The sequence below is a fragment of the Diorhabda sublineata genome, chromosome X, assembly GCF_026230105.1.
Source record: "Diorhabda sublineata isolate icDioSubl1.1 chromosome X, icDioSubl1.1, whole genome shotgun sequence".
NCBI lineage: Eukaryota > Metazoa > Arthropoda > Insecta > Coleoptera > Chrysomelidae > Diorhabda > Diorhabda sublineata.
In genome coordinates, this window is record NC_079485.1 from 26,736,086 (window position 1) to 26,756,416 (window position 20,331).

Sequence of the window (20,331 nt, forward strand, 5' to 3'; positions counted from 1 at the left end):
CACTCTCTGTTTTTGGGCAATTTTGTGTGCCACAATAAAAGTAAACGCTTGACATGAATCTATTTTTTTGAATAAAACAATGTATACTCAACTTGTCACTGTGAGAGAGAGAGACTTAGTTTCAGGTGGACACGACATAATCGAGGTTTCAAGACTGCAATGAATGTTGAGTCTCCGGATCGCAGATGGACAATAGCACAAGACAAGTCTCGACCCTTAGTCTCAAGGGGACACGTACCTACAGCTCGCGCGTTAACAAATTATGGCAGAGCTACTATTCAAATAAGACAACGTGAACAGCGGGTTTGAAGTGATGCAGCAATGATATACCACGGTGGCAGTCGCGGTTCAACTCCTCGAGCTGTGGGCGTCTTCTTTGTATGTTTATTTTTTCTTATTAAGCTTTTTTTTATTTTATAATTATTTGGATCTACCGGTTTTTCAAATTTCAACCATTTAGTTGGCTTAGTTTAGTAAACAAAGTAAAGTTAACAATTCGGCAATGCCAGACGCGTTTTTTTATCAATTTTTGTTAAATATAAAAATTAAAATTTATTATGTGATGACCAGTTTTGGCAATGGTGGCACTTGTCGACGTCAGGAGTTATTGCGATCTGCTAACAGATGTTAAGGAAACCGAAAATATTCTAATAATAAATATTAGAGAAAGCAAAAACAAAACTTCCAGAAGGTTCACTGTGATTGATAATAAAGATACTTCGCCAAGTTTCCTAGATATTTAAGCAAAATATGTGTCTTTGGAACCTTCAGAAGTTTTCTTTTTTGACATATCGCAAGAATAAATGTACCAAACAACCCGCTGGTATCAACCACATTGGGAAGATTCCATCCATTGTGGCACAATGTACAAATTTGCCCAACCCCAAGGACTACACAGGTCACTGTTTTAGGCGATCGTCTGCTTCTCTACTCGCCGATTCGGGAGTAGATATATTAACAGTTAAACGACACGGAGAGTAGAAATCTACCGTCGCAAAAAAAATTTTAACGCGAAAACCAAGAATTTGAGGATATACATAGAGCAGAAACTTCCGCACTGGTTGAACCAGAGCCCAAATCGACAATCTCTCGATACTGGGGCGCCTTCAACCTCAAATATAGAAACTCGTGCGTCAACTACTTTTGCTCATTTGTATCATAAATAACTATTTTTCTTAATTGGGTTTATTCCTTGTATAAACCAATTCAAAGTCTTAAAAACTCAACTTTTATTATTTAATTATTTTAATTTTGAAATAAATAAATAAAAGCATATATTTTTTACAACTCAGGGTGAAGTTTTTTAAATGTTTTGAATGTATTCTCTCTTAGAGCAATAACTACTGCATTTATTCTCGTTATGTTTCTAATTGTTATTTAACTTACTGGCAAATGTAATCTATAAAACTTGTCAATTTGGCGTATTGGCTTATGTTTGGTAGCTGATTCAGTTGAAATTTATCATTTGTTGAAGTATTTGTTGGGGGTGGCAATAGCGGATCTTTATATAGAATTTTTCGCAATAATATGCTTTTGGAGTTATTGTACTGAGAAAGATAGTTAAAGGGAAATTCCCATTTCTATGATATAAATGAGCATCGGAAGATGAAATGATGAATATAGGTAGAGTAGTCGAGGAATCGGAAAAAAAATGTATTTTAAGTAGAAAGGGGGCTGAAAAGTAATGTCGGTTTCTGCAATTGAATTCACACGAACAAATTTTTAACAACTTTTGAGAGAAATATCTCGAGATGGCATTTTAGGCATCATCCAATTGTATTGCCAATAAAATGGCACAAATGGAGAGCCGAGGGTAAAAGAATACTTCTAGCCCCTAGTCATTAATGGCGGGATAACGCCTATTCTGTTGACGCAGGATACTTTTCGATTTAAGATTGATTCACTCAGTTCAATTATCACAATAAAAATCTGCATTAACAGTTTGTCGAGGTTTCCGCAATACTAAATGAACAATGCCGCCACCAACCACACAGAAACGCCTTGTGGAGATGTGAATCCAGCTTCGTAGTACTTCGTGGTGATTAATTTGGACAGAGCCACTGCCTTTTGCGTTTAGAATTATCATACAGGACCAATTTTCCGTCTCTAGTAATCAAAAAACGATTTTGTATGGTTACATCGAAGCAATAAATTGCACTTGATGGATCTGTTGACTTTGTTCTTTTAAGACAGATTAAGGGGGAGCCAAACACCCATCTTGCTTATGCTTTCAATCTATTGCAAATATTCTTGGATGGTGGATCAAGCTTGATTAGGGTGTTTTATAATTACTAATTGTCTGAAATTGATTTTCTCGTTCTCTAATTTTCTCTGCCTTCCTGATTGACGCGAGTCATAAATCTATGGGCGCTACTCTTAGTGTCGAGGGTAGTGGAGAAGTAGCACAATAAACAAAGTTGGAGCTAAGTCTCCGGAAACGGCGCAGCTTCGATTAGATTGTGATTTGATAGCTTCGCGGTCTCGAGGCAATGAATTTCTCCACAATTCCAAACGCCTCGCCTGGGTTCGTGTCAGTATGGAACAAAGAGCAGGTAGAAGGAATTTGGTTTCTCCCAAAGTCAGGTATATTGGGCAGGATCAATTTAATTGTATGCTAGTTGGATATTAAGAAGATTACTTGGAATTTCCTGGGTAAGGTATCGGTCACTCAGGTGTGGACGTTTTATTGAGGGAATTCGTTCGGGGAAATGTTTACCAGTATTTATAAATGCAAGGTCCCATGACGTGGTCGACTTAAATCAAAATTACCAGATCTGAACTTAGAGAACCATTTACGGACATTTAAACATTGCACATATTTTAGTTGCAGCTGTATTATTACCAATGGTATTTGTCTGGCAATTTCACCCCAAATTTCACAAAAATTTCAATATTCAATTATTAAGAAGTGGACAAGACGTTATAACCTTAAAATGTTTGACACGACTCCAAGGTACACAATAAGCTGACATATTACAATCAAATATTGTCATGTACAGAAACGACATTACTTACTTGTTCCCCTATTACTAATAAGGGAAACCCTGGTTTGTCTAAAGGGGGAAATTGAAAGGAGTCTGGGAAGATAATTTCGGAAAGCGAGGATGCTCTTTTTTGAGTGATATCGTTAAGAAAATTTTCGTTGACGAAGATTCAGGTCCGAAAAAGTGATAGATTCACCACTGCAGCAAGAAATTTGGAGTGTTGATTATCAGCTCATATCGATTTATAACGGGATATTTTTTATTGAAAACTGTAATGAATAACCATTCACATTTAAACAAAAATGACTTCTCCATATATAAGATTCTCATCAAAAAATTATGAACCATGTTGCTCAGTGAAATCATATAACTGTGGTTCAGATTCAATTAAATTTATATATAGGTGCTTTACGGTTCGTACCGAAATTTCGAAAACATAAAGTTAACAGTTACACTATGTCCAAACCAAATTTTTCACAAAATCTACACGAAAATTTGTATTTTGCATACGGGAAACGGGTAATTTTATTTATGTCAACTGGTTCTTGATTTCCATAATTGACAAAGACCAATTTTTATCAATACATATCAAATAAACTATGTGGGAAGCGAAAAATGGTAATGTACTATAAATAACTGTATTGTTTAAAATTTCTTCAAGTCACATCCTAAACTACGATTTAAGTTTCGCATTATGCGAAATATATATGACAAATAAAGTGTGTAGATAGATTAGGAGGATGGGAGTAACTGGGAGAAAAGCAAATGGAATGGTGTATTCGGTATAAGAATAGGGGGAGATAAGTTATCTTAGAACCAATAGAAAAAAAAATTTGGAGAGCTGCTGTAATATGAAATATGAATAAAATGAAGAATAATAGTGCCCCTTGAGGAACAATTGAAAAAGAAATGAGAGAGGTACAAGGATCCTTATTATAATCAGTATCGTTTAACGAGATTAGGAAGAAACATTAAGGGTCATAGTGTTATCATGAATATCATAAATTAATTCTTACCTGTTTGACCATATGCGAAAATACATGCATTGTATCCTTGGAAGGCATTATCCAGGATATCTCGTCCCAAACAATCAAAAACAACCTCCTGGGAAGCGAAGTCCTTTTTAGTTGGATCCACTGAACAAAAGCAATGATCGAAAGCAAACGTCTTTGGTTGCTTTCTGTAACAAATATAAAAATGATGCTATTAGTTTGTGGATTTGGCCACAGTAAAAAATAGAAGAGGTTTGTTCTAAAGCGAAACGTGGTAAGAATATGATAAGCCACCCCCCGACGATCGTCATGAAACTCTATACATAGACTATTGATATTACGAGAAATCGATTTATCATATCTATTTTATGCGGAAGCATTTACTTCCGGAGATACTGGAAGTGGCTATTATCTCAGGAAGGCTAATGTCGAATAGTAATCTCCAGTTAATGTTCTACCCGTATCCAAAAAATCAATCATGATTACTACATGGCAATCCCAAAAAACTGCAGATTTTTGGACACGAAACTTCTTAAGTCTTGGAGAACCAGAGGGTTGCCATTCCATCGATTGTTGCTTTGTTTCTAGATCATAGAAATGTACGACAAGTCTTATCCATAGTAACAATTCGGTTTAAGATGTCTACAACGTTTTCAAATCGAGCACAGATCCAACGCGATGCTTCTACCCTTGCACGCTTTTGGTCAGCATAAAACATTTGGGGATCCATTTTGCAGCAATTTTTCTCTTGTTCAAATTGACGTGAACTATAAGATGAACGCATTCATATGAAATATTCAGTGCTACAGATATCCGTTTCAGCCCAATTCGAAGGTCTGATAAAATCATGTCATGAACTGGTCTTCCCGATCGGTCATCATCTTCAAAGAAAAATTTACCTCTTTTGAAACTTGCAGTCCAATTTTTCTCGATCGCATACGAAGGTCATTCATCACCAAGGGTATCAAGCATATCTTCGTAAATCTGCTTACCTCTTAACCCTCTTAAATACTTGATGATGGCTCGATTCTCCAATTTTTCGATTTTCACAATTTCGGTGGACATCTTTTTTCTTTTAGTTTATTGCATAACTATGGTTTACTTTTTTGACGTCAAACTTTACACTGACACTTCTAATAAGTTATTGTTCGTTGCTATAGTAACGCAATATTTTGTTTATGCATGGAACTGGTCTAGGCTAACTAGATATCAATACATCCTCGTACATCTATGAAAATCCGCGAGATCTTAGGGTATGTCATACATATTACCCAATAAAAAATGAACATTCCTTTGTTCCCTAAAATTCGAATTGGTGAGCTCGATTTAGACTTGCTCCAAGAAACAATAGACCCCTGTCCGCCTAAAAAATGTGACGTATCTTTGGATATTTCTGAATTTTCTGAAATATAGAGGATGGTAAATTCCAAATCAAACAATATAATAACGCAAGAAAATAATAATTTTAATTACAATAGTTTCAACCCTGTATCTCAAAAATTATATTTCTGTGACGAACTGATTACTGATACCCATGAAGACATTACCTGGCTTTCTACTTTTAAATTTACATTGTTATTTCCTTTTCTAACTGTATATTTCAAACACCACTCAGTTCTATTTATTGGATGTTTATTCAACCGATACTAGTGATATTTCTTTTGCATTGAAGGTTTGATTGCAAGGTACACTTTAACTTTCAAGTTTCTAATTTATTATTAAGAAATTGTATACAGTTAACAAAATAGCAGGTTAACTACATTCATTCAGTTCAGTGATTCTTAACCTTAAATGACAAAATAACTAGAAATGGGTAATTGTTAACTAAATAAATACCCCATAGTATATGGCTGAATTTTTAAATATTTACGTCATCAATAAATGGTAATTGCAAAGTTACTAGCTAAATTGTTAATTGCTCAAGGCAGTTTGACATGGTGCAAGACTATGTGCAAGAAATTGCATGCAATTTTTTCCAAAGTCAGTATTTCATAGAGTGGAATGAAAGTGAAAAGTGAAACGAACAAGAAAAAAGTGGTCAGTGAATAAATGTCAATAATGATATTTGCTGCTGCCTCGTTTTTTGAACCTGATGGACATTTGGATTGTTATGCGAAAAGTAACTAGACTTCTCCCTAGAAATTGCAACTTGCACGCAATACAAATGTAATTAGATTGATAATCTTGCAAGTGCGAGTTCTTGCATGAAAAAATCTGCAGAACTTAATCTGTGCACGTTGTATTGCCTTATGTCGAGCGGCTTTAACAAACTCAAGTAAATATATAAATGATCAACAAATTGAAATTTCACATTTTACGCATTCAATAAGACAAATGTCGATATTTAACAAACTTTGAAAATGCCGTATTGTATTTGGGGAAAGATTGAAAAGCTCTGTTAGAACTTCTGGCCATAACTACCAGACTATAGCAATCTAAACGAAGTTAAATCCTTGTTGAACAATCTAGTTCACCGCTTCGACTGGCATGTCTCCTAACGCTAGACTAGTGCGTGTAATCGAGTTAGAAATCTCAAAAGTAATTTGAGAAGGAGAGTTGGAGCACGCTATGTTATTGATAAATTGCAGTAAGGATTCGATGTTCTTTCCATTTTGTTTATTGTTTAGATAAAAGTTGGATCGAACCAATGAACGTCAGTACTTGGGAAAGAGATTAACAACTTACACTGACGAAATGATAATCTAATGTCCAGAAATAAAAATATTCACTCATTATTACCGATATTTATAAATTACAACATCCCTATAAAACTACTTTCCAAGTATGATCATTTAATGTGCGGTTTTGTCATCATGCAATACAACCTAACAAGATGCGCCGACTCTTGTTCCGTCTCAAAAATTGCCCGATACTTTAAAGAAAACATCAAAAGCAAAGATCAGGTTTCTACAGAGGTCGGCATAAGTCAGGCAATGCTCTCGAAAAATCGGTATAGGTCCGGCAACGCTCTTAAGTCTGACAACAGTGACGAAATAAATTAAAACGAAGCAAGTTCGTGCTTGTGTCATGAAATCATGTGCTCGTCGAGTAGACGCGTTTTGAGGATACAAGTTCATGTTCAAGAAAAATTTTTTTGTGTTACGTTAAGTTTCAACAACAATTTCGGAATTCGCAGCTACCAAATCGTTCAATAATGTGGAAGACGTACTAGAAATTGTTAAAAACGTGCTCTGTTGCCGACGCGCCGCATTCTGGACGACCGATATCTATAATAACTAATGAAAATATGAAAAAAGTTGCACCGGCGTTAGTTAAGTATTTTGCGAGTGGTACCTCGAATGCAGTCCGAATTTATGAACGTCTCTTTGGAAAATACTGGATTGAATTTTATCACAACCAGCAGAAATAAAATTGAAATAACCAAATTGTAGTTTGCATCTGGACCAATATACATTCACAATTATTTGATTTGCTTCCATATTTACGTGTTTTGGAGTGGGAGTAAAAAAGAAAATTTGGGAAACTTGAAAAATCGGAGTTTACTTCAAAAATTTGTATTGTCGGTGGATAATAAAAGTTAGTCCGTGAAAATGCTTGCATCTAGCAGCTACGTCTTCAATATTATTGGGTGTAGGTCCGAAAAGGTAAGCCTCCCGATTTTGCTGAGATTTTTGCCATCTTGCTTTTGATTAGAGAAGATATACCTAAAAGAGTTTTTAATGACAAAGCTACGTTTGCCCTTTATCCCCATTCAAAGTTATAAGAATTTTTCTAAATATCTTCGAAAATATTGATTTTAGAAAAAAGAGGGTTAAAACAAAAAAATGGGGCTTGTAGAAAGTTGTACAAAAAAGGTTCTTATAACCCAAAAAGATCAAGCTTTGGCAAAAATTTCATCAAAATCGGGGATTTATTTCTCCTTTTAATCATATAATAAAAGGGCATATTATGATCCTTGAAGTTTACTGTAGTTTGAGGTCGATATTTTTTGGTTATCTAAACACACTAAGTATTTTTCTGACGTATTCAAAAATGTATCAATATGAATAACTGTTTTTTGACAAAAAAACAAAAGATACAATTTACATTATTTCCAGCTTTATTCTGGATACGGGCCATTTACATATCTATAACAAAACAATAGACCCAATAACAATATCGAAATACTAAAATCGATATTCAAATTAGGAGAAAACTGCGTTGGTGGAAATAAGCGGAGAACTGGATAAATTCAAGCGTAAATTTCATACCAAGTGAAATATCACGAAACTTTCTATTTACTAAAGGTGCAAATTAGAATTTTTAGATAATTTATAAGCCAATAACAAAATTTGAAACATTTTACAGTCTACAAATTCAAAATTTGTCATAATTTATAAAATTGACGTTCAAGTTTGAGCAAATGGTTTTAATTAACTGAAAAAGACCCAGTACATATGTTTGTGGGGTGGTGAGATATATTTAAAATCCTAAAATATGTTGTAAAGTAAAGTAACCTCCATATATTGACAATATGATGATATTTAGGTATATTTCACTCAATTTACTTATTATGATTTGTATTTAAAAATTAAAATAGGACACATTTATATTTTCAATAAATTATCAAATTCTAATTAAAATTAAATTTTCTGTTTTCAATACATACAAAAACAGATATTATTATCTGGTATTCCAACATTTAGAGTCACAATCATTATATATTTCCGACTGAAAACAGTATATCAGTAAATGACAGTAGGCATCATCTCAATAAATGTTATATTTAGCAAACTGAACAGTTGTTGACTAACCAAGAAAATATATAGATTTTTCTCAAAGATACTTTATTAGAAAAATGTTCATATTTACAAGCCTCTTTCTAAATAATCAGTTATTTTACTTGAATAACTGAAATCAACAAACTCAGTCAATATTCTAATAGTACCTAAGCAATTAACTAAAATTTCAAGGACGCTCATTATACACAATATCATTAGAATATTTTGAACACATCATCTTACCTATCCATTTTATCCAAAGATGTTGGCTGATGGAGGATTGTTTGATCCTTTTCGATATCAACAACACTTGGCGCCCTCATCTCAAGCTCTGCAACAATTTTTTTTAATCTCAAAAATGACAAACAAGCAAATGTATAAAAAATATTCCCTTTTAAACGATAATTATCAGGTTTAAAATATTTTGAATGGATTTTATATAAAAAGGGTGATGAAGAGAAGGCTAAGTTAGAGAAATATATCTCATGAAAAGCAACTAGAACCAAAAATAGAAAACCAAAGCTGAATTGTCTGAAGTAGAAAAAATCTATAATGCTTATACAATAAACTTCAGACATGCATGAAATTTGCAGGTGGTCATACAATGGTTTTAACTATACAGCTGCACGCCTTCAAGCACTGGTTGGACAGCGTGATTATAGACAATATTTTTTACCAGCTGATCATGTATTATTTCACAAACCCCATAAAATAAGTATTCAGTTTGTTCCTATATAGTAACAATACTCTAAATATTTTTTCGTCAACATTTCACAATATAATAAAGGAATTTTCTTTATAATATGGTAATGAATGAAACTGCTTAAATTATTTATTAGTAATTCTTTGAATAACAGCTATATTCTAATTTTGAAATTTATTATTTTATTTAGATACCTATTAAAATATAATAAAGTAGCAATTAACTACTTGCGTTAATAGGAAATTTGTTTTAAATATTTACGTTAATGAATCATTTTTCCATACATATGGCACATATTATTTATAATACCTAAATCTGAAATGTTTGGATCATTGAAAATCTCATGAGTGATGACTTTTAATTAAGGTACAATATTTGTTATGTGGTTTCTTCCATTTTGGCTAAATTTATATTGTTTTTTTTCCCACAGTTCTTTTTAAATCGATCTATATCTATGTACCACAAAGGTCCGTCTTTACAAATATATTCATAATGTATCCTACCCAATCAAGGTAAGTGATAGTAAATATTAAATATTATCAAAAAGTGACTAGGCAAAAAGAGAGGTACATAAATATACCAATGTAGTGTCGAGTTAATATACAACCTTTGTTATGTTGAAAAATAAAAAAAAACATCAATTTATTATCTATTCTTATCTTAATTTTGACAAAGAAATAAATATCGTTTATTTACAATCCAAAAAGATGAGTTTATTTCAAGGTTTTCGAAAGAAACCTCCACACCTATATTAACTATAGCTTAGGTTGATTATATAGAAAGGTGTGAAGGTGAAATATCAAGCTTTCCAGATTTTGGAAACAAAAATTGGGATGTTACATGTTTCATTTTAGTAGTGACAATACAGTGATTCATCACAAATACATCAGCATGTAGACGAAGTTTCTTATTAAAAAAAAATCCAACACATGTTATTTACTAACAAGATCATGGGGATGTTCTTATCTTATGAATAACATAAACATAAATACCTCTTCTGTTAAAAGGACGGAGCCGAACAGCAACTTTTATTTTGTCTGTAGACATTTTTATTTCTTTTCACTAAATTAACAACAAATACGTATATTTACACTATTATCACACTTTCTTTGTATAAATAATTGCTTAACTATCCATTTTCAAACATAGTAAGTCACAAGGTAGCACTTATCACAACACGTAAATTCACAACTTTCGCCATATTCGAGAACGCAATATTGGACATTGCGCTGTAACACTCATTTTCTATGGACTGCGCAAATTTTGTCCATATTCAGTATTTCCATTCTTCGATGATCTATTCTTCAGAGACCTCTGCCCTGTATCGATTGAACTTATTAACGCCCCCTTAAATAAACACACAAAACTCACTGTAAAAAACTTAAAAGCAATCTATACTCTAATATTAGTACCATCTCTTGACTAAAATATCAAGTTTCAATCTAACAATCAAAGAAATTTCTAATTTAAGTTTATAGATGCAAATACTATTTGTAGATATCGCAACATTTCTATTATTCACAAATTTACTCAATCTCTTTCCCTTTAACAAGTTCTAACTATTTTTTAATGAATATTTTTCATATTAGAAATATATCCATTATTGTGTTTAATTCTGTTTCCTACCACTTTTGCCATCTACCCGACAGATCCCGAAGCTTTAAAAAGATTGATTAAAGAGTATGGAAGAAAGATGTGAAGAGAGCGCATTATAGGTGTCTTTGCAAAAATTTAAGATGGCGCTACTATATCAAAATTTGGAAATTTATAACAAAGCACCGAAAGTTGTTGGTATAGGACAAAATTAAATCTTCGTTTACAAATTTATAAAATAAAATTGTATTTTCATATATGTGTTTTATATCAATAAAGTATTAATTTTAAATTAAGATCGTCCATGAATTGTTTGTGACGGATTGTAGTGTAGAATTATTTATTCCGTCAAACACACTACATGGACCTACCTGATCATCCATTAAAAATGAATAATGTCTGAATGAATAATTTGGAAAATAATTAAATATAAGTTCTAATATCGCAATTTTAAAGGCCTACAACTCAGAAACGAGGGTTCGTATGAGAAAATTTTTTGCATCAAGTCTTGTAACACCCTGTATGCACAATATACAACTCATTGTAATTAAGTAAAAATGAAGTTTTGTTAGGTTAGTGTTGTAGAATGGTTGTAATAATGAAACTATAGTGCATTATTTGTACTACTTATAATTAAAGGAAAATCAAGAGAAAATATATGATATAAAAGAGATTGCTAGAAAAACCCAAATTTTTTGTGACGCCCCTTTGTCGAAACTTCCATTATAACATTATAATAACCAGAATTACGTAACAAGCTTCTTCAATTTCCACTAAATTTGAATGATTAATATACGAGGATACTTTATTCTATTATCTAGACCTCATTGTTAAGCACAGTTTCATGTATTGTCAAATTGAGTACTCGTGACGAATTCTCTATTATTTCTTCTATTGATTTGAGTACCTAGTTTGATTAATTAAAAGAGTAAAAAGTCGGTTGAATCTATATAAGGGCAATACGTTGTTCGATAATATTATTTAAGTGTTTGATCAAAATATTTTCACAATTTGGGATCTTCCATAATGGTAATGTCGAATAATTTACGAATCGATTAATTCAAACCTTAATGTTGATTATCGGTTACCATTTCGTTCGTTAAATTAAATTCACGACCTAATCGTGTAAATACATACCGTTCATTAGTACGAGTTTTTAATCAAATCAACAAGCCTTATACGTATACGAAGATGGTCACAGAAGTACATGGCCTGACTTAGAGATGCCGGTAGTTGTTTGAAAAATCCCGCTGAATTAGAAAGTACACAATCTATACAACATGTGTTTCAAGTTTGAAGACGCCACGTTGTATAGTTTTTGTTTTGCAGCTATCAATAGTGAACGTTTTCAGTGAATTTGTACAAATAGAAAAAATTGGTTATCGTTATGTGATACAATTCTTTTATTTAAAAGGATTTAGCCCAACCAATATAAAAGTTGAACTAGATTCTACTATGGGTGAAACTGCTCTTTCGTTATCAACAGTAAAATATCGGGCAGCAGAGTTTAAACGAGGTCGTACGACCTGCGAAGACCATCATCGCACTGGTCGACCAAATGAGGTGACGATTCCAGGAATATCGAAGAAAATCGCCAAAGCGGTACTGGATGATCCTCGATTGAAAGTGCACGAGCTAGCAGACATAGTAGGCATTTCAAAAAGTGCAGTCTATCGAATATTAACTGAAAATTTGGACATGAGATAGCTGTGCGCGAGATGGGTGCCGCGTTGGCTCACAATGGAACAAAAACAGCATCGTGAAGATGTTTCCATCGAATGTTTGGCAATGTTTCACAGAAATAAAGCCGAATTTTTGTGCTGTTTCATAACCATGGAGAAAACGTGGGTCTATCACTTCACGCCCGAAACAAAAGAACAATCAAGACAATGGACTGAAAATGGAGCACCGACTACAAAGAAGTTCATCTGCAGATAAGGACATGGCGTGGGACATGCGTGGTATAATTTTTATTGACTATCTTGAAAAAGGAAAAATTATCAACGGCTAGTATTATCTGAACTTCTTGCAACGAGGAGTATGATGCGAACTTATTGCAACTTTTGAGCGAAAAAATCAAACAAAAACGGCCGCATTTGGCTAAGAAGGAAGTGTTGTTTCATCAAGACAATGCACCAGCTCACACATCCGTTATTGCAATGGCTAAAATGTGGTACTCAAAACAGATTTTGAATTTTATTCTAGCTTCTTTATATTACTTACCACTTAGTGTGAATTTGTGGTTGTGAATTAAAACTATTTCTAATAATTTCATAAATTTATTTGAAACAACATAATCTCGAACAATATTTAAAATTCTAAAACAGAATAACAGTGGTCTTCATATTACAAGCCCAATCACATAACGTAAAAATTTTTTAAATACAACATTTGGCTTTTTTAAACTAATAATAATAGATTGAATCTATAAAATTTGAGCTAAAAACGCACTTTATTTAAGTTACCTTAACAACATTACTGATATAATAAAGTACAAAGTAGCAGCCTAACTTCTTGTTTAGATTTACAAGAATTTCAATGACTTGTAGAGTATATCTTCACTATCAAAATGAATCTTATTGCGTTTCTAATTTATATATATATATATATATATATTAAAATTCATCAATACATCTAACAGAACTGAACAGTTAATTTCCGTAAAATTTTTCTATTAGAAATTGTTACATTGAACATCTTAACAACATATGGCCATATAACAAAAGTAAAAACAAAAAATGTAGTTAAATATTTAAAATTCTAAGCACGATATAACATAAATCAAGACTGAAAAGTAATTATCCAGTTCCGAGCTACTTGTCTCTAAAAAAGTACTGGTATAGGTTATTCACAATGGCTAACAACATTTATGGAAAATGTACGGCAAACTTTTTTCAAGTTAATTTTGGATTCTTTTGTAGGTATTATTATGGAACAATTTTGAAATTAGAGCGCTATTCTGAAAATATCTGTTCCAGCGCTGTCGAGTTTCAAATATGTTGTTGATCGTAAAAATTACTAACTCTTTATAAACATTAATTCTTAATTAATAGCAATATAATAAATATAAAAAAATCACACTTATGTTAATACAATTTGCGGGTCGTCGATTTGGATTTTCTTTAATTTCACAACTAAAAAAAAAACGAATAATATACAAAATGGAAAATTTAATTGATGATATGTGGTTATGCTTTTTATTTCGTAGTTTTACTACATAATAGTTTGAATAAAATTAGCAAAATATCAAAACTGGTGATGTTAATAGCGCTCTTTAATAAGATACAGGGTATTTCAGTTGAATAAAATATAATCTATAATCAATATAATATATTCATAACACAGTGAAATTAATTATTGCATTATTAGGTATGATATTTAAAGCTGAAACACCCTGTGTGTATAAGTTGAGGTTGAACCTATTTATCCAATCAGCATTGTGATTACTGTTCGACAGACATACATAATACCTTTTTATGTATTCTAAAAATGCTACTAAAAAGAAGAGACTAAAATGTTTGGACAAATGAAAAACAGAACACCATAGGGGATACTTCGCAATCCACATTCTTATATATTAGCCTCCAGAACATGTAGAAACATTGATTTTTGAATTTATTTAATTTGTATTTGTTTTTAAGTTAATCCACCAAAACTGTTCAAATATTCATAATAAATAGAAATTTTTTTTAAATTGCCAATTGAAGTAACAAAGTTACTTTAAACTTTCACCTGTATTTAGTTGATCTTGATAAGTTTGTGAAATCAAATCTTTGTACATTGTCTCATATGTTTATTTTTTCATTTCGAGTAATTATTGAATACATTGGGAATGTTTGATACGATGATCACAACAAAAGCTATCGTTATATATTTTTATTAAATTATTCATTTATTATTTTAGACGATTACAATACAATCTCCATTCACTTTGTTTTTAATTACTACTCAGGTGTGCCACCACAGCAACAAGTTTATTTATTGATTCACAATAACTCACCTATTTCCTTTATTAAAGGGGCTGTAAAACTCTTTTAGTGGTTACTAGGTCTCACGTCATTTGATGGGGAGTTTTCGTGGTAAATTTTTTTTAAGATCACCAATAAAGGCGTGATAGGATCAATAATACATTTATTCATAGTAATATAATAATAAAAGATCCTTCCAGGGTCGTTGTCTTCGATATTATGAGCTGTTAACTTTAATGATTTTACAAATCGTGGCATCTGCTTATTTTTGTTGTTTATTGTGTATATTATAAGAAAAATATTCTGTGATTATAATATGAATAATGGGTACACTATTTATCAAAGAAAAATAGTGAAACAAAACAATGATCAGTGCATGATCATCACGTGAATATCACGGGCGAAACGCGGCGCAGCATCGTTAATGGTCTAAATTAGAGGAACCGTTATATACCACATATAAAAATCCGCGTGTTAGGGGCCAGTACCGCATTGCTGCAAAAGCCGATAGATCATATGTAGTACAAGGACGGTCTGTTGCATAATTTCCTTTAACATGTCTGACACGGATACAGATGATGAAGTTGTTGTCATTAGATATACTCCGCCTAAAAAAAGAGTTAAAAAGATTCATTATAACGCTATCGAAAACAAATGATTGTGAATTTTTATAGGAATGGAACGATTAGAAAGAATATGATGAGAAGTCTGCTGATGACGTAATTTCCAAAACATCATATATTTCGGGAGTATCTTCTTCAAGACTGTATCGAATCGCTCGTGAGTACAGAGCTAATCATTCAGTGGAAAACCCAAAAAAGTATCCATTCAAGAAAAAAATTATCAATTCCATTGATGATTTCGACAGGAGCGCCATCAAGAGAATTGTGCAGAATTTTTTCTTTCAAATGGGTTTACAGTGAACAAAGTTCTGAGAGTAGTTAACGAAGATAAGGAAAATTTTAACAACTGCTACAAGGATAGCAGGTATTCAAGAATATCGATTTTGATTTACTTCTAAAAATATCGATTTTGATGAAATGATGGTTAAGGCATAGCTTTTAGAATTTGTCAAAGAGCATAAAAATAAGTATAACATTATTGATGAAATAGCCAAAAATCAAAATAAAACCATTTTACAATTACCGCCCTACCATTGTGAACTCAATCCCATTGAGTCGATATGGGCAGATGTGAAACAATATGTTGCAGCAGAAAATACAACATTTAAATTTTCTGAAGTTAGAAAAGTTTTTAATATTGATAAGTTCAAAAAGTGTGTTCAACATGACCAGGAAAAGGTTGAAACCAAAATGTGGAGTATAGACATTGTAATTGATTTGCAAGTTGAGCCCCTTATAATAAATGTTGATGACATTGGAAGCTCAATGCCATCTGTTGTGGAATAAGAAAATATGTTTATTTTTTTTTGATGTTTCAATACACAATATTTTTAACTTTTTAAAAAAGTGTGTTCCACATTTTGGCCGTCTACTTTGTATCTATTCCAAACTTACGGATAATTATAATTTATAAATAAATAAATATATGTGTATATATATATATATATATATATATATATATAATATAATATAATATAAATTATAATTTATATTATTAATCTGCTGTATGAAACCAAATTATTTCTTAAATGCGGTCCTGTTACATGCAAGGCTTTGGCGTTTTCAACTCTGATCACGTGCACTGTGCGTTAATATGTTTTAATTTACTATTTTTCTTCTATACTAAGCGTATAATTCTCTGATGTTATTTCAGTTTAGGATTCCACTAACATTATACAACGAAGTTTTAAAGGCTGCTTTACATGGATCGAGACAACTTATAATAAATACAATTTCTGGAAAGATCCAAATATTTCACTCTTGATTGTTGCTGCCATTAATCAAACCTAACTCCTTCTTCTGCTGTCTGGCAAGTGCAGAGTGCAAACAAAATCACGAATCAAGAGGTTTACATTTACCATAGATGACGAATAAGTAGATTTGCATAAGTGCTCCAATTAATCGGCTGATTCGACTAACAATTGGTTAATTATTAAATTAGCAGTAACTAGATTTCTAGCTTAAATTGCAACGAAAATAACAACAAACCAAATAATGTTGCAAGTACAACATCAAACATCACTCAATCACCTCAGCTTAATGTGCTCTTGCTAGTTCAAGACGTATCACGTCTAGAATTGCATTAAACGTTTTGTTACCTGTCAAACGATATCAAGAGAAATGTTTCATTCTTCCTGTATCTCTATGTAAGCATAAAAATGACAGTTTATGTGCGGTAGATATTTGTAGGTAATTTAAATATTATATTTTGAAGTCGATAAATCTAATGTTTTCTTAAAATATATTAGAAAATTTATCACACTGCCAATCTAAAGTAATTGATTCCCAGATGATGAATACATAAGTATTCGATAGCTCGGAATACATTAGAGTTAGTACACTTTGATGTTTAGCTTCGCCAGATTCCCACTTAGAAAATGATTATAAAATTTTTCTTGGAAAGTGTGGCTTACGATCATTGCTATAGCAATAATTTTATTTGATAAAGCTCTAAATGTACAAATTTTTGTCACATTTCGATGCCCAGTTACGATTATATATTTTATTTGTATTATTTTTGACGTCTTCGAATTATCATATTTTCTTGTAAGTAGGTTTTATTTTTGAAACTTTTAAATGGTGTCTGACAAATATTTGTTTCATATGATTTGAAACCTTTTTCATAGTCATTTCTACTATTAGTGAACTTTCTATGTAATTGTTTAACACATACTAAATCCAAATTGCAAATACACGATACTAAAATAATTCAATATTTTGGAAACGCAACACAGTATTCGCAAATAAATATACTTAGTTTTATATTTTAAAGTCGTTTCAAAAACGTTCATATGAATTATTGAAAATATAATTTTATTAAGTTCTCTTGCCAACTTTTAACTTTGTAACGAAAACATGCATTCAAATTTGTTTTTAAAATGGAACAGTTTTAGCAATAACTCATAAATATATAACTATCTATAAAAAATTATTCAGGAGTCTAATATATACGTTTTCACCTGACCAGAAACTATAATCTATAGTCTATAACATTGTCCAGTTCACTATGCAATCATATCCATATCCAATGTATCTACATCTTGATCGATGTGACTCGTAGGTGTAGGAGTTGGAAGACGCTGTTCGCAAAGGAGAGGATCTCCAGAACTAGGATGCGCAGGTGAAGCGAGTAAAGCATCTGCCTGTAAGGCATGAGGTGACGACAACATTGGATCTCCATTTACACCATACACAAGGTCATCATCGTCCATTCCTTCTTCCATAGCGGACAGATTCAAAGAGGCCTCGGAAAGTGCATCAGATATCACATCTGGCATCTGAAAAGTACAAATCTTGTTGTAGTATAACGTATATGCAGGATTAGTCGAAATTAATTCTACCACCAAGTATCAACGATAAATGTTATGATGATTCTACCAAATAATTTTGCTTTTCAAATGGACTTTCATAAGAGGATGGTCCCAAAACTACCTAGCACAACAGAGAAAATACAAAAATTTTTGAAAAAAGTATATTTATTTTTAAACTTTATCTACTTTTAGTTTAATACAGTGTTTTCAGCGATGTTTAAGAAGTTCGATTCCCTTTTATAATAAGAATCGTCAAGCTCCTCAAAATAGCCGATATCACTTATTCATTGTTGGAAAATTTTTGATCACTAAGCCATTTTTTTGAGTCTGGGAAAGTAATCCGAGGGGGCTTAATCTGGCGAATAGGGTGCATGAGGTAGCAGTTCAAACTTTAATTCATTAATTTTGACTATTGCAATAAAGAATGTGTGAGCTGGTGCATTGTCTTAGTGAAATAACACTATCTTTTTAACCAAATGCGGCCGTAGCTGCTTTTTTTCTTCGCTCAAACGTTGCAATAAGTTCGCTTAATACTCGTCGTTCATATGTTTTCCTTTCTCAAGATAATCATTGAAAATTATCCCAGGCGCATCCCAAAAAACCCACGCAATGACCTTGTCTTCAGATGGAACGTTTCAACTATGGTTAGTAAACGACGCAAAAATTCACCTTTTTTTCTGTGAAACATTACCAAACATCTTCCCGGCGCACCAATCTTGCGCACAGCTTTCTCATATCCAAATTTTCCGTTGATATGCTGTGTTCCGCACTTTTTGAAATGTCTACTGTGTCTGCTAACTCACGTACTTTCAGTCGACGCTTTGTGGATTTTCTTCAACATTTCAGAAGTCGTCACCTCATTTGGTTGACCACTGCGATGCTGGTCTTGTTTAAACCCTGCTATCCAATATTTTACGTGGGAGCAGTTTCACTCAGAGTAGAATCTAGTTCATCTTTTATATTAGTTGGGCTAATGCCTTTCAAATATATTGTTATCACTTAACAATGGCCAATTTTTTCCATGTGTACAAATTCACTGAAAACCTTCACTATTAATGACTGCGAAACAAATACTAAACAACCTGGCGTCCTCAAACTTGAGACATATGCTGTATAGATTGTGTACTTTCTAATACAGTGGTATTTTTCATGCAAATATCGACATCTCTAGGTCAGACCAGGTACTTCTGGGACCATCTTCGTATACGTATATTGATTTGATAAAAAGCACGTACTAATGAGCGATATGTATTTACATGATTAGGTCGTGATTAAGATTTAAATTATTTGACACCACCATTATGGAAGAATTATGAAAAAAAATTGAACTGTGTTTAACAATGAGATCTAGATGCATTATTAAAAAAGGGGTTATTACTCGGAAGGCCATACACTAAAGTTTAATTACAAATACATTTTCTAATGGTAAATACAACTATCGAGTTACAATGCTACAACAATATCCTTTTGGTTGTTTAATTATTAAACATAACTACTTATTTACTTTCAATTCTTCCAACTTCTGCGATTCAAAAAAATCCGTTGATTCCAATTCTTCTGCAAAATAATGTTGACTCACCTTTCGACAAGGATCTGGTAACACGATTGGAGGTAGTAATGAAACAACTGAGGACTGGTTTTGTTGGTTACTATATGAATTGTATGGTGGTGGTGAGGTTACCGGCATATTCTGCCAATTGAAGTCAGATACTGGAAGACCATGAGATTTTGCTTGCCTCTCTAGTTCCTGTAAAAATATTCATCAATTATTACAATATTATCACTAATCGCTAGTATAAATTACTATACAATATTTAGTAAGTATAAAGTCTCTTGATGAAAACAAATTGAAGGATAAACTTCATTCTTCGTGCGTAGTTGGTGCACTTAAAGCAAGCAAAGTACTTTGTCTTGTTTTTATCAGAAGTTCTAAACCA

At 32.2% G+C, this 20,331-nt stretch overlaps 2 protein-coding genes across 8 annotated transcripts in view; both read right to left on the reverse strand.

Annotated features, from left to right (window-relative positions):
* The window catches only part of LOC130451252 (kinesin-like protein KIF13B), a 93,021-nt gene extending 82,190 nt beyond the window's left edge, over nt 1–10,831 (reverse strand). For 2 of the 5 annotated variants that reach the window (XM_056790152.1, XM_056790151.1), the window contains exons 1-3: nt 10,393–10,831; nt 8,941–9,028; nt 4,001–4,164 (exon numbers count right to left, since the gene is read on the reverse strand). In XM_056790152.1, coding sequence (XP_056646130.1) covers nt 4,001–4,164; nt 8,941–9,028; nt 10,393–10,447 — 307 coding nt within the window. In that variant the 5' untranslated portion in view covers nt 10,448–10,831. The remainder of the gene's footprint in view (nt 1–4,000; nt 4,165–8,940; nt 9,029–10,392) is intronic. The other 3 variants (XM_056790153.1, XM_056790154.1, XM_056790155.1) reach the window with 2 other exon arrangements.
* Nucleotides 10,832–13,297: 2,466 nt separating this feature from the next.
* LOC130451255 (transcription factor EC) overlaps nt 13,298–20,331 on the reverse strand; it is a 134,954-nt gene continuing 127,920 nt past the window's right edge. For 2 of the 3 annotated variants that reach the window (XM_056790159.1, XM_056790161.1), the window contains 2 exons: nt 19,899–20,141; nt 13,298–18,361 (listed from right to left, as the gene is read on the reverse strand). In XM_056790159.1, coding sequence (XP_056646137.1) covers nt 18,089–18,361; nt 19,899–20,141 — 516 coding nt within the window. In that variant the 3' untranslated portion in view covers nt 13,298–18,088. The remainder of the gene's footprint in view (nt 18,362–19,898; nt 20,142–20,331) is intronic. The other variant, XM_056790160.1, reaches the window with a different exon arrangement.